The 13,979-nt window shown below is 31.2% G+C and overlaps 1 protein-coding gene across 14 annotated transcripts in view; it reads left to right on the top strand.

Annotated features, from left to right (window-relative positions):
- LOC126733567 (arginine-glutamic acid dipeptide repeats protein-like) overlaps window positions 1-13,979 on the top strand; it is a 140,113-nt gene that overhangs the window by 100,387 nt on the left and 25,747 nt on the right. For all 14 annotated transcript variants that reach the window (XR_007659764.1, XR_007659763.1, XM_050436919.1 and 11 more), the window contains 3 exons: window positions 6,071-6,178; window positions 6,260-6,394; window positions 6,615-6,965. Coding sequence is in view for 12 of the 14 variants with exons in the window: in XM_050436919.1 (XP_050292876.1) it covers window positions 6,071-6,178; window positions 6,260-6,394; window positions 6,615-6,965 (594 nt within the window). In the remaining 2 variants the exon portion in view is untranslated. The remainder of the gene's footprint in view (window positions 1-6,070; window positions 6,179-6,259; window positions 6,395-6,614; window positions 6,966-13,979) is intronic.

The following is a 13,979-nucleotide window of genomic DNA, read 5'->3' on the forward strand; positions in this document are numbered from 1 at the left end:
TTAACTGTGTGGACACACCAGAATTACTAGGCTCTCCAGAATTCTCCAAATTGCCTTCAAAAGTAAACTTATTGAAGTTATCTATGCAATCCTTGTACCATATCAAGACGGATCTAGTTTTAGCGATTGCACATCTAATCTCTTGCGATGATATTTTACTATAATCCCTACAAGAAACCTTTCCACAATTGTCGCATGCACATCCAAACAAAAGTGTCTTACTTTCCTTAAAATAACAACCTTGGTACAAAACCCGCATTGCATCCCTTCTATAGTTGTAAAAACTTTTTAAGAAATGCGTTGGCAACGTTGTAAAAAGACGATATTATGTAATTTTATCTTTAAACAAAATTACAGCTAGTTAAATCAGCAGCTTAGTATTCACAAGCACGACACAGATTGGTAACTTCTAACATCCAGTATTTCTCTTATTTCTGGATCCAAATCACTCAATACGATTGCAAAACATGAGCTCACACCACAACACGTCCGTTTGTTGTCATGTTGTATGTACACATTGAAACCTGCTTATTTCTATATTTCAACTTATTTCTAAATAACTAAGGGTATTAGTTACAATTATTAGCTTATGTGTAAATATTATGAGATGCAGTTTCCATATTTTCAAAGTCGGTTATCATTGGCTCATACTTTCTAATTCCCAACACGAGTCGACCACATGGACTTTTTCGAATACTTTAGAAAAAATTGCCACTATTAATTAAATATATAAGTAGAAAAATTAATAGGTCACTCTGATTTAAGGATAAATCAAGTATCTGGAAGATATAAGAAATAGCCCTAAGATCCTGGAAAATATGAAAAAAGTTACAGATATTCAATACCGACGTCAGTTGACGTAAGTTTTATACTTACGAAAAGCAGAAAAATCCCGAAATAAAATAAAAAATAATTTAAGATTCCTGATATTTGATAGAAATCTTTTGTAGTAAATTCAAGCGCCTGAAAGACATAAGAAGTGGCTTTAAAAGCATGGAAAACGTGAAAAATTATTTAAATTCCTGGAAGAATTTAAATTGAAAATTACGTCAAATACCTTTGAGAGTATAAGAAATAAGCCCGAAATTCTTGGCAACAAGAAAATTCTAAGTTTAAATGGAAAAATACATACAAATGTTTGAAAAACATAAAAAAGGCTTGGATTAAACTAAAAAAATATTTCAAATGTTTAAAAGTCTAAAAAAATATCATAAAAGTAATAGAAGACATGTAAAATTGTAAAATAAATGTAAAAACCTATTTTAAATGTTTGAAATTTAAAAAAGCAGGATAAAAACAATTTTAAATACCTAGAAAGAACTTGGATATTAAACAAATAATACTTAGAACTTAGAACAAATAATAATTTACTTAAAATAAGTGAAAAACACAAAAAAATTAAAAAATTCAGACCAAAAATCAACAAATCTACTAATATTTTTTTACAATAAAAGTTATTAATGTTCTCTAAAGAAATTCAATTTTTTGACTCCAAAGGTCTAAAAAAATATGGAAAAAGACTTGAAATGCCAGGATTGTTAAATGCCTCGAAGATATAAGATGTTTCTTGTCTCGAAGATATAAGATATTTAAAAGGCATAAAAAACCGTTTCCAATGCCTGGAAGGCATAAAAATTTGCTAACAAAGCCTAGAATTAATAGAAGAAATATTTCTAAAAGTCTAACAAAAAATAAATTTAAAAACTTTTATACACTTTTTTTTGGTGGCATGTGGCATTTAACCATGCAGTCAGTTACATTTTTTATATTGCGGAGGGTTGTTGGGCGGGGTCAGAAATAAAACAGAAACCTTTTTACTTACATGTCGACGTTTCGACTTATATTAAGTCATCCTCAGGACACTGAAATGGATTCAAGTAATCACAGAGATAACACAAAGTATGTATGCATGTATAAAAAACAGTATTAAAATAAATGTTCTTTACGTGTACAAAAATTAAAACAACAAAAAAAAAACAAAAAACCACGACACAATTACATTCAGGTACAATAAATTTATTTTTTATACATTACACCTTTTACCTAAGTCTAGGTTTCTTTAGTTATAATTAAAATACATTTATAATAGAAGCGTTCAATTATTTTTAACAACAGCAAAAAAAAAACAAAACTGTGGGCATAAGCGGCATCTTCTTTATGAGACATAGGCGTGCAACGGCAAATTTTTTATTTAAGTAAATTTACATTAAATATTAGTATATTAATTTATAACAACTTAATAGGTATAGTAAATTTTTACTTTAAAATTATCCCAGACTCGCTAACTCAAAATTACAGGTTTTTTAATGCTACTTTGATTTTTTTTTTAATTTTCATCATGATAATGTGTAGTAGAATTTTTTTAAATATTATTACTTAATTTTTTAATATTATTAAAAAATGGTATTAAAGAAGTGTAGTCCCTTCTTGCAATGGAGTTAGAAGTTAAATTTGAAATTAAACCATCAATCACTCTTAACTAATTTAATTTTCAAAAAACCAAAATGGGAGATGTCCATCATCAGGGTTAAATTTGATTTGGTTCGCATGTCGAGGGTGAGATGAACAATACATTCACAATTAAAATAGAGTTATGTATCGAATAAATTAAAATTTTACAAAATGTATGTAAAAGGGATGAAATACTGGTCAAATGTCACAAAACCTTCTTAACCTAAACATAGATGGCGATGACATAATTAATTTACATCACATACCAATTTAATAAAAATTTGGTATAAAACACTAAATGTTTTCAGATATGCAATTATACAGCTACATAATTTTTCATTAATTTTACTTAGAATGCGGTTTTTTTGCATTTCTTTAAAAATATGAAATATACTACGACTTAAAATTCACTATCAGAATTTTCTGAACTTGAGTCCAAATTTGGAGTTAAACAATAGGGTCAACAGCGGGTAAAATGCCATATTCATCTTCTTTTTTTTCAACACTTCGGACACAATTCTTCCATATATCTGTTTTGTTTATTTCTTCAACAACTGCTCTTATGGTTTCTAAGACGAAAGCACTGTCAGTTGGGGAATGATTATATTTCCGTATTTTGTTTTTCAGAGTAGCCCAAATCATTTCAATAGGATTAAAATCGCAGTAATACGGAGGAAGACGTAAAATTGTATAACCATTTGCCTCGCAAATTTTGTCAAGGACATATTCTTTTTTAAAATTTTCTTTTTTTATTATTTCAAATAACGCCTTTTTTGTCGCCTTTTTAGGAATCTGCAAGTTTTCAATTTCCATAAATTTCGCAATTTCTTCTTTTTTTGTGGAATTATTGGGAATTTTATTATGCACCCTTGGAATGATATTCTGACAAAGTTTTCTTGTTGAATGTGGCTAAAAATCCCGGCGTTCGTCGCCTTCGAAATATATGAGGACTAATCACATATATTTCGCTTCTTATTTTAATACCTATAGATGCGGAATATTAACTGTTCCCCAATTTTGCCACCGTTCGGATTAAGATCGTATGCACTATACCTGTACGTTCAAAACCAGAAACTTAATTTTTTAATACACTGTGAGATCTAAATTTGGGACATACACTCTCTGACAAAAATAAAATTTTGTGTTTTAGTTTTATCTTTTTGGTGATGAATTAATTAAATTATAGTAACTTGCAGATCATCGGTGTCTTGTTTTTTGTTAATACTGTCTTTGTACCCTTTTTATATTAATCATTTCTAGTAAAATTCTTTTTTTGTAATTTGATTTTCTGCCAATCGAAATTTAAGTAAACAGGTTTCTGTTTTATTTCTGACCCCACTCAACAACCCTCCGCAATATTGAAGATATTGGGTCACAAAAACGAAGCTGAAAACAATTTTTATTTTTATGTTTTATTTGATTTTCCATTCCATTTCCATTTAATGTTATCTTATTTTTAATATCTAGATATATCTAATTTATAGGACGGTTCTTAGTTCCGCACTCTTTGATTTTGAGGTTTCGTTAGTAAATCTAAACGTGGTCCCTGTTTTCATTCATACACATGAGACATGAAAATTGGTTTAAAATGCCCGAGAGACCGCGTCAAATTCCTGGAAAATATACAAATCATTGGAAATTTATCACTGGAATGAATCATTTATGTATTCCAGGCAATTGGGGTTAAATTCTACTTTGGGAATAAGGAATATTCAGAAAAAATGCGATATGAAGGCAGGAAGTTCCATCGAAATGAGTGTAATTAATAGTCCAAATCACAATAAATTAAATTACATCTGGGTAGTTGTCTACAAATTACTAACCGGGTGTTTTTGTGTTCTAGGAGATAGAAATAAGATACTGGTATAGTTAGTTCGATATTGAAAAAAAAAATGGGTAAACAATTCTTATAAAGGGATATAAGCAAAATTCTTATAAGGGAATGGAAGCACTTTGAAAATTCGGAATTGATTTATTAAAATGATCTGTTTGATAAATTCAATCATTTTTTATCTCTATAGTTGAAAAGTGATTCGAGGTGATTTAATTAATTAATTTAAGATAACATAAGGTAGTGATTCAGATATTGTTAATATTGATTCTAAAAATTAACTCATTAAACCAAGTTTTTCCCAAAATAAATGTATATCCTGATTCATAAAAACTAATTTCAATTTCAAACGAATCATTTTATTATTGATTTAAGGCTTTTCCTAAAGTTCTTTTGTTCATGTGAGATATTGATTCACATATCTTCAAAAGTGATAAAAAAAATAAAACATTTTACTATTGATTTATAAAATGATGATTTAAAAAAAAAATCATTTAATTGATTCATGAAAGCGAGTTTCTCTTTTTCAAGTTTAATCACTTTCATTTTGTATAATTTGTATTTGTACAGAAACAAAATCAAATTAATTCATTAAAATGAGAATTTGATGTTTAAAAAGTCCAATCACTTCTCATCTCTATAGTTCTTCTCTTCTCTTCATCTCTAGAGTTCTTCTGCCCAAAAAAAATTATATCCTTTTGATTCATAAAAACTAATTTCAATTTCAAACGAATCATTTTATTATTGATTTAAGGCTTTTTTTGAAGTTCGTTTGATCATATGGGATATTGATTCACAGATCTTCAGAAAGTGCTTTCAAGTTCAGTTGTTAAACAGTGACTTGAAGTAATTGAATCATATGTTTAATGAATTTACTCTTAATGATTTAATTATTATTCACTTTTCATTAAAAAATCCGCTTCAAGGAAATGATTCGAGGCAGTTGAATAAATTTGTAAAATGATTCACGGCTAGTCAAAATTAGCGTTAAAGGTTTTGGTGAATTATTGACTCTTTATTTACAAAAAAAAATGTAATCACTAAAATGACGTGACTCTTTGTCATTCTGGTTCACTAAAATCATGATCTCAAATAAATCATTTTGTTAATCATAAATTCAAGGCGATTGATTTGTGAAATAATGATTCGAACAATTCATCAAAAATTACTTAAAAAAATTGATTCATTAAAATGATCTCATTGTTAAATTCAATCATTTTTCATTTCTATGGTTGAAAAGTGATTAGAGGTGAATTTTGTAAAAAAAAAATTTGTAAAAAAAACAAAATCAAATTAATTCATAAAAATAGGAAACTATGTTTGTGATGATTTTTTTGATTCCAAGAATGGACCCCAAAAATGCGAGATCTCGGCTCATAAGAGAGCTACTGAAAATTAGCTGATTTGAAGTGTCTGGCTGAGCCTTTTATATTTCTGCAAATCAGTCCAAAAAAAATGATACTAAATCCGATTAGTCGAATTTCTATTAATTTGGAAGAAATTACTGGTCGAACCCATTGTTAAAACAAATTATAATATAAATGAAACTACATGCTTCTGAATAAGAGGATACATTTCATGACTGATAATTGTCCTCTTGATAGTGAGCTAAAGATTAAACCTTTTTCTAAGCTAAGAGACTTGGTTAGGATAAATATGAACAAGGCGTTTAAAGTGTTAACTGTGGCTCCTATTCAAATGCAATGTTTGCTCTGACTACATTTTAATTTTTAATTGATTATTGACTTCGTCCCTTTCTAATAATATTTTTATGTTAATATTGCACAGGTTACGCAAACAAGCGGAACGTGAAAGGGAGGAACGGGAGAGGGCGCAACAAGCACAGGCGAGGAAAATCCATACGCCAGATAAGCCTGACGTTAAACCGCCTTCAAGGTATGCTTTAGTTCTAAATAATAAGATATTGAAAGTTTTTTGAATTATTATCGAATAAATCAATGTAAACGTATATTTCAGGGGTCCCTTGGAAAGCATATCAGGTCCGTACGAAAGATTCCCGAGACCGGGCAGCTTTTCAGATACCCCGGCTTTAAGGCAACTCTCCGAATATGCCAGACCGCACGCTGGATTCAGTCCCGGACATATGCCACGGTAAGTTTTAACAAAATAAATGACTTTATTTCCTGAAATCATATACAATGGAACAGATAAAAGAAAAACTACTCCAAGGAGTACTTCACCTGGGATGGTGCTCGTTCACTAAATCCTTCTTTTTATGACAAAATAATATTCAGGGACTTCTCAAAATTGGATTGTTTTTGAAAATTCGAAATAATTAGAATTTAAATCAAAAATCAATTTGCATTTTTAGGTCTTTGCTACCTCATACTGTGATGGACCCGATGCTCCAGTACCAGCTGAGCATGTACGGACCGAGCGCGAGAGAGAGACTAGAACTCGAACATCTCGAAAGGGAAAAGAGGGAGAGAGAAATCCGAGAACTCAGGGAACGAGAACTGAACGACCGGCTAAAAGAGGAGATAATGAAGTCGGGAATGCGACCGCCGAACACGGTCGATCCCCATTGGCTGGAGATCCAGAGGAGGTACGCGGCCGCCGGTTTGGCCGGACCTCCCGGAGGTCCTCCGGGACTATTGCCGCATCATTTCCTTTATCCGGGAGGCGGAGGTGCCGCCCAGCTATCGCAAATGGAAAGGGAAAGGTACGTTTTAAAGCCTGGATATCTTAAACCAAATTATTTAAGGATACATGTATGTCCAGAAAGTGAACATACAACAGTCTTTTAAAAGCTTATCTCAGATCCAAGATAGCCCATATTCCATACTTTTTAATGTATTATTTATTGGTGCGTCCCCGCTATTATTATATTATTAGAATTTTTAATTTTTTTTTACCAAATTAATGGGTTTCTGAATAATCATGAACGAGCTTATTATTGCAAGAAATTTTATGTTTTTCCGATGCTATTTGCATTGAATTTTGTTTTTTTCGCGATTTAAATTAACTTAAACTTATATATTACACCATACTTCTGACTTTCTTGATTCCCTGATTACTCCAATTTAATTATCCGCTTTCACACCTGCAAGTATAATGTTCATACACGCGCATGAACCTATTCTGCGCACCTACACATAAAAAGGTCAAGAAGGTGAAAATATGGCTTGGCTGAGTAAGGATTTGGACAGTGCAGTACAGTATATAGATCGATCAGTACCGGTACCGAGATATTATAGTGCTTTTCCCCTGACACCTCTCCTGCAATAGTTCTTTACATTCATTAAATGCGGTAAGGGAGCGCACTAATCAATCAGAATAAATATTAAGAATCGACTTCTCTTAAATTAAATACAGTCCACTTCAAAGTTGTACCCAAATATTATTTAAGGTCTTATTTCCCTTAATAAAATTCGGATGCATACACTACTATAATGCTTTATTGTCAAAAAAAAATTACAATTTGTAGACAAAGCCTAAGTAAAAATAAGAATAAAAGAATACAAAACATACAAAAATAGAACAAAAAATAGAAAGAAAATAAACTGAAACAAAATTGTATGGGGTCAGAATATACACTAAAATGTATATAAGGTCAAAAGTTAAACAAATCAAAAGTATTCAACGCAAGCTCGAAGAATGAAATTAGATTTATAGAACAATAAAATTTTAATAAATTTTTATTTTAGTTTTTTTGTTTTAATTAAAAAGTGTGTGGGAAATTTAAATTTAAGTAGGAATAGAAAAGTCGTTTACTGCATACAAGGCTCTCTCCAGTAAGTGCGTTTTTAACGTTTTGCGAAATGAGGGAGAATCAACGACGTCAATTCAAAAAATTCAAAATTCAAATCTTTATTATCCAAAATTGACACAATACAGTGTATGGAATTCGTCCATGTTCAAAGAAGCTAAAATTTCAAACATTATATATGTAGGTTTTTTATGTCGTTGTCTAGAGGCTGGAGGAACGTTAAATAAAAGTCCGGTTATTGAAATTTAACAAAACGATATTTAATAAGATAAAAGAGATATTTAAAATGAAGCAATGATTTCAATGTGAGATTCTAGCAAAACAGTCACAGGTAAATCCAAACCAGATAAATCCAGATGCGCAAAACACTTTTGGCGACACTACTAAACAAAACACTGTACCTTGTTGCGAGACTACACGTTGGTCGCACGACAGAGGCTTAAACCGCTTCTTGGCTTAACTCCTCACCAAATGGTAAAATGAGTGTAAGTATATTTATTTATTCCCCGCCTATGAGAATAAATAAAAACAATTGGACGTGAGTTAAAGCGCACCTCGCTAAAACCCGAAACTAGATAAAGGATCCCCTGTACCCAATATCTCGCCCAAAAGCCCACTTAACACTGAAAATTTGAAAAATCAAACCTGCTGCATTACCCGAAACAAACCGCCAATCGCCAAGATCGTTAGTCAAAACAATAATATCTTTCATAATTAAATCTCTTAGCGTCAGCATCAAGTCGCCTCCGCTTTCAGTAAATGTACCGCGCTCGGTTTATCGGAACAATAATTTATAAAAGAACATAAACTTATTTGATAATTACGGACCGTTAAAAAATTAGATTAAGAAATTCTATCTGAAAACTAAAATAATCCCACATATACCTAAATCTACACTAAATATCACTAAACCTAGTTTATATACTCAAAAAAATTATTAAGCATATAAAACCGTAACAGAAATAAATATATACGTTACAGCTAGTTATTACTCCGAAAGGTAAACATTAACATTCAAAACTAAAAAAGTTTTCACTTTCTTTTTAAATGTTGACAAACTATTGCAATTTTTTATGTCATTTGGCAATTTATTAAATACTTTTAGACATATTTTCAGGATAAAATTTTTTGAAAGAGTTAATCTAGTACGCAACAAAGATAAATCGTTTCTTAGTCTAGTTGGATAATTATAAAAAAAAAAAATTAAGATTTTTAAAAACAAATAAACACACTTGAAATATTACATACACGGAACAGTTAAAATCTCAAAGTCATAAAAAGCGACCTACGGGAAGTTTTAGGGGGTACTCCCGCCATACATCTAATAACTTGTTTTTGACCAATGAATACACGACGCGCATATACTGAAAAACCCTAGAATTGGATCCCATATAGAATCCTAGAGTGGATTATGGCATAGTATACACAAACTAACTGGTTTTTATCCATTAAGGACCTAATATTTCTTATGGACTAACAAAGGCTTCCTAATTTAAATGCCAAATCATTGCAATGTGCCTCTCATAAAAGCGTGATCTAGTATCAAGCATAAGTAGTATAGTGCCATCTAGTATCAAGCCAATAATTTATTGTTTGTTGACGTTGCTTAAATGCATGTCAAGATCAAGATTTAATTGAGATGAGTGCAAAAAACCATATAATTAGTTTTCTTGGTATTAAGAAAAAGTTCATTTAGAGTAAACCAGTTATTTAGCTCGTGCAATGCTTTTCCCGCAGTAATGGCATATTTTCTGTACTTTGTTGCCGCACAAGGGCTGATGTATCACCCGCGTACATAGTTACGTGACTATACAGTAAATCTGTAAATCTGACAATGAATTTAAAAATATAAGAAACAACGCAGAGCAACAAGCCCGAGCACCGAACCTTGAGGTAAAAATAAAGTTTTACATGTTATAATCTTGGCCTAAAAAAAATATTACCAACTACCTAGATAACTAAAATTCAAAAATATCCACCTATACTCTATAATTATTACAAAAAAAGTTAAAATAATCAAAAGTAAAGTGACATTACATCGCTAAAAAAGTTATAATACTTAACTGCCTAATCAGCTAGATAGCTATCTATAGTTAGAAAAGTTTATAAAGAACCGGTGACATCAACAGGCGGCAAAATCCGCGCATCTCGTTATTCTATCGATCGGGTCAGATGACTATGTCGAGGTCTGCAGACAGACAGCACACTTGTTGAAATTATTAATATTTATTTGTACTAGAGTTTAAATAGCCCTAGATTTTTAGTAGGCATAGCTAGGGATATTATAAGTGCGTTTAATTTAGTTGAAATACCAACTAAGAATGCATATATTTAAATTTAATTACTCCGAGATTCGTTTAAAAAAATGTAGATAAATTAAAATTATATTTTTTAGCATTGTGATGTGCCCATAAAAAATCTAATAAAAAATAGTTTTACTTACAGGAGGATGCAGTTCGCTAATTATTTTTAAAATAGGTAGCTGAAAATTATTCTTTATTCGCATTTTTTTAAGGATTAGGTATTTTAAACTTGTGTAAAGAAACAAATTGGTATAAGCTTAAAGTTTTATTTCATTATTTTACATATTATATATTTTTTATTCAATATCAGATAGTGTATTACAACCTAAATCAGATTCATCCGATGAAGACCATTCGATCCCTTCATCAGATGAGCCTGTATTTACTGTAAATTTTAAAGAATCCAATGCTTCATCAAAAAGGTGATGACTTCCTTGGACTGATAAAGGAACAGGAAGGTATATTTTCTATATCTTCTGACTCTTGGACCACTCTTCTGTAAGTTGCCTGGGATACTCGAGTGGCAGCTAACGTACGTTGTCTAAAATAATTATATACTATTATTGTAAGTTATCAATACAATAAAAATTAAAATTGGAAAACATCCTACAATAAAATATGAATTTATATTGTTCACTTACCTAACATTTTTCAAAGGAATAGTAATTCCTTGCTCTGCTTCTTTTTTCATAAAAGCTGCCACGTTAGAAATAATCTCTCTCCCTTGGCTGTGAAATATTTGTCCTTGTTTGCCTACTTTCTTAGATGACGGAACCTTGTGGGACCCCAATATCCACTTTAAGGTTTTCAGACTGCATACTAGATCCGGAGCTATCCCTCACTGCTACATATTGTGAGCGATCTGCCAAAAATGATGCAAACCAGCTCAACACTACGCCTCTTACACCATAGGATTCCATTCTATCCAAGAGTAAAGTGTGATCTACGCAGTCAAACGCCCTGCTGGGATCACAAAATGCCAAAACAGCAGACGTCGTGGACCTACCAAACACAAAGCCATGCTGGCCTGTCGAAATAATTTCATTTTTTTTTCAAATAAGACATAAGCCGATCAAGCATTGCATATTCAAAAATTTTAGAAAAACAAGAGGTTAAGGCTATGGGTCTGTAATTGTCAGGCATAACTTGATCCTCTTTTTTAAAATTTTATGAATTTGGAAAAATTCCCTTTTCAAAAGATAAATTTATAAGATCAGTTAAAGGTTAAGGGCAAGGCGCAGCAGTATTCTTAAAAATATATAAAAGAATGTCATCAGGTCCACTTGACTTTTTGTTTTTAATTTTAGTTTTAATAATATGTAAAATTTCATTTTTATTAAATGTTCATGCTTTGCCGTAAAATAACTGAACTTGTTTATGTCTTTAGCCATATTTTTATTTTTAGCAATATTGCTTAAAATGCTTTTTGGTTCTTTTATAAAAAAATCATTAAAGTAAGTAGCCACTTTTTTCGGATTAATAATTAAAACTCCATTATCATTAATTTTAATAATAGATACCTTTTTTTTGACAGACCACATGGTTCTACTGGGATTTTCGGAATCAATAATTTTTTGCTGGTAAAATTGTTTTTTACAATTATTAATCAAAGTTTTATGTTTGGCGCTTGCAATTCTGTATACTGCATTGAGTGCCGGAACCGCACGTCGACGCTGATGCAGCTCCTTTAACAGCCTACTAGATTTACGAACTTCGTTAGTAACCCATGATTTCTTGTTCATACCGGAGCCCGATGGTTTAGTGGGAAAGTTTACATTAAAATGCCACACATATGATAAATAGAATATGTGAAACTGCAAATTAAAATTACGTTCTCTGTAGACCTCCTGCCAGCTATCATTCATAAAAGCATGCCTAAAATTGTTCACATTGTTCTGGGTAAAATTTCTGTTGAACATAGTAACCCATTCAGTGTTGTTTTTAAATAGACTGGTATTTATAATTATGGTTTCATGATCTGATATTGTATTACTTTGAACAACCGCATCAGCACAGTCAGATAAATTTGTAAAAATTACATCCAATACACTACCACTTTCAAGACCAATACAAGTTGATATATGAACCTGATTTTTTAAATTAAAACTGGCCATTACATAAGTAAATTGCTGGTTTTCTAGAGAATTAAGTAAGTTCATGTTAAAATCTCCTAAAAATATAATCTCACGATTAGGTTTAAAATAGTTTACAACACAAATTACGAATAAAAATATTAAAATCACCAGTGGGTGCCCTATACTCTGTTGGTACTCCCAAATCTTTCTTTATACTGGATAGGTCCCACTGGAATTTCTTCTTGTGTGAAAGTGTTAAATTCGAAGTTTATCGTATTGCACCCACAACTAGGGAAGATATGGTGGAGCTCATACAGTACGGAGTCGTTTAGATGTATTACGTCTGCTACGCGTCGTGCAGTTAGAAGATCTTTCGCACGTAGGGCTGATTTGTGTTTGGAGCAAAACAGTAGACATTTTTAGCAATTTTTGTGATAGAGCTTTTTTTTTAAATGTTTTTAATTAACGTTGTTAATGTTTTTGGTAAATTCATGATGTAACTGAACTTGATGGGAGTGATATTATTTTTCTTGTGGCATTTTCGTCTGGACGCTTTCTGTATTTGTAAGTCCCTATTTATCTTATTCTAATTTTCGGATATTCTACGTTGGTAGTTTGTTTTTTGTACTTTACCCTTCCAGTATGCTCTAATCATTCTCAAGTAAAAATAAACGTTGAAATGCCTGTGAAAAAAATATGTAATTCTCCCTTTAAGAACAAATTTTCAGAAAACGGTAAGAGATAGAGGCAGAGATAACTTATTGGTATCAAATTGAAGATAAAAGAATGCTCTATCATAACGCGTTACTAAATACAGGGTGTTCCATTTAAAAAATCAGCGCAAAATTGAATTGCAATTATTATTATTTGAGTAATGATTTTGATCACCCTGGATAAAAAAAAATTAATTTTGGAATTTCGGAAGATTAGATGAACCTCGCCAAGGACTACATAGATTTTTTAAACAGATTAAAAAACGTCGGTGGTAAATATTAAAATTTAAGAAAAACAATAATTTTCATGAAAATTTCTTTAAATGGTTAATAACTAGACAACGTCGAATTTTTGGGAAAAACTGTTTTAGGGTTAAAGAGAGAGTCAAATGAGACTCCTATTTCGGAAAAAAATATAGGTAGTTCCATTAAAAAAAAAAATCAAATTATGCACCCCGCTTTTTTGGGACACCCTGTATCAACCAAACTAATTTAAAAAAATAGCCTCTCTAACATAATTAACATTCCCTCTATTAAAGTTTTTTTCCGTTTCAAGTTTTAGCCGCAATCGACCACCGATATATTAAATGTATTAAAAATTATTAAATTAAACGGCTCACCTCTTTGTATGTTGTGCAGCAAACTCCTTTCTAATAGTTCGATGGTACCTGCTAAGATGCACCGACATTTAGAAACTGTACATGCCGACTTCAAAAACAAAAGTAAAGAATTTTTTCTACGTAAAAAAAGAACAATTATTAAGAAGCCAAAAAACTGTGACGTATGCCACTCAGACTGTTAATGAAAAGGCCACGGAGGCATCGTATTTGGTTAGTTACCGCATTGCCCAAGCAGGAGAAGCGCACACTATCGCTG

This window comes from Anthonomus grandis, chromosome 2 (genome assembly GCF_022605725.1).
Source record: "Anthonomus grandis grandis chromosome 2, icAntGran1.3, whole genome shotgun sequence".
Lineage (NCBI taxonomy): Eukaryota > Metazoa > Arthropoda > Insecta > Coleoptera > Curculionidae > Anthonomus > Anthonomus grandis.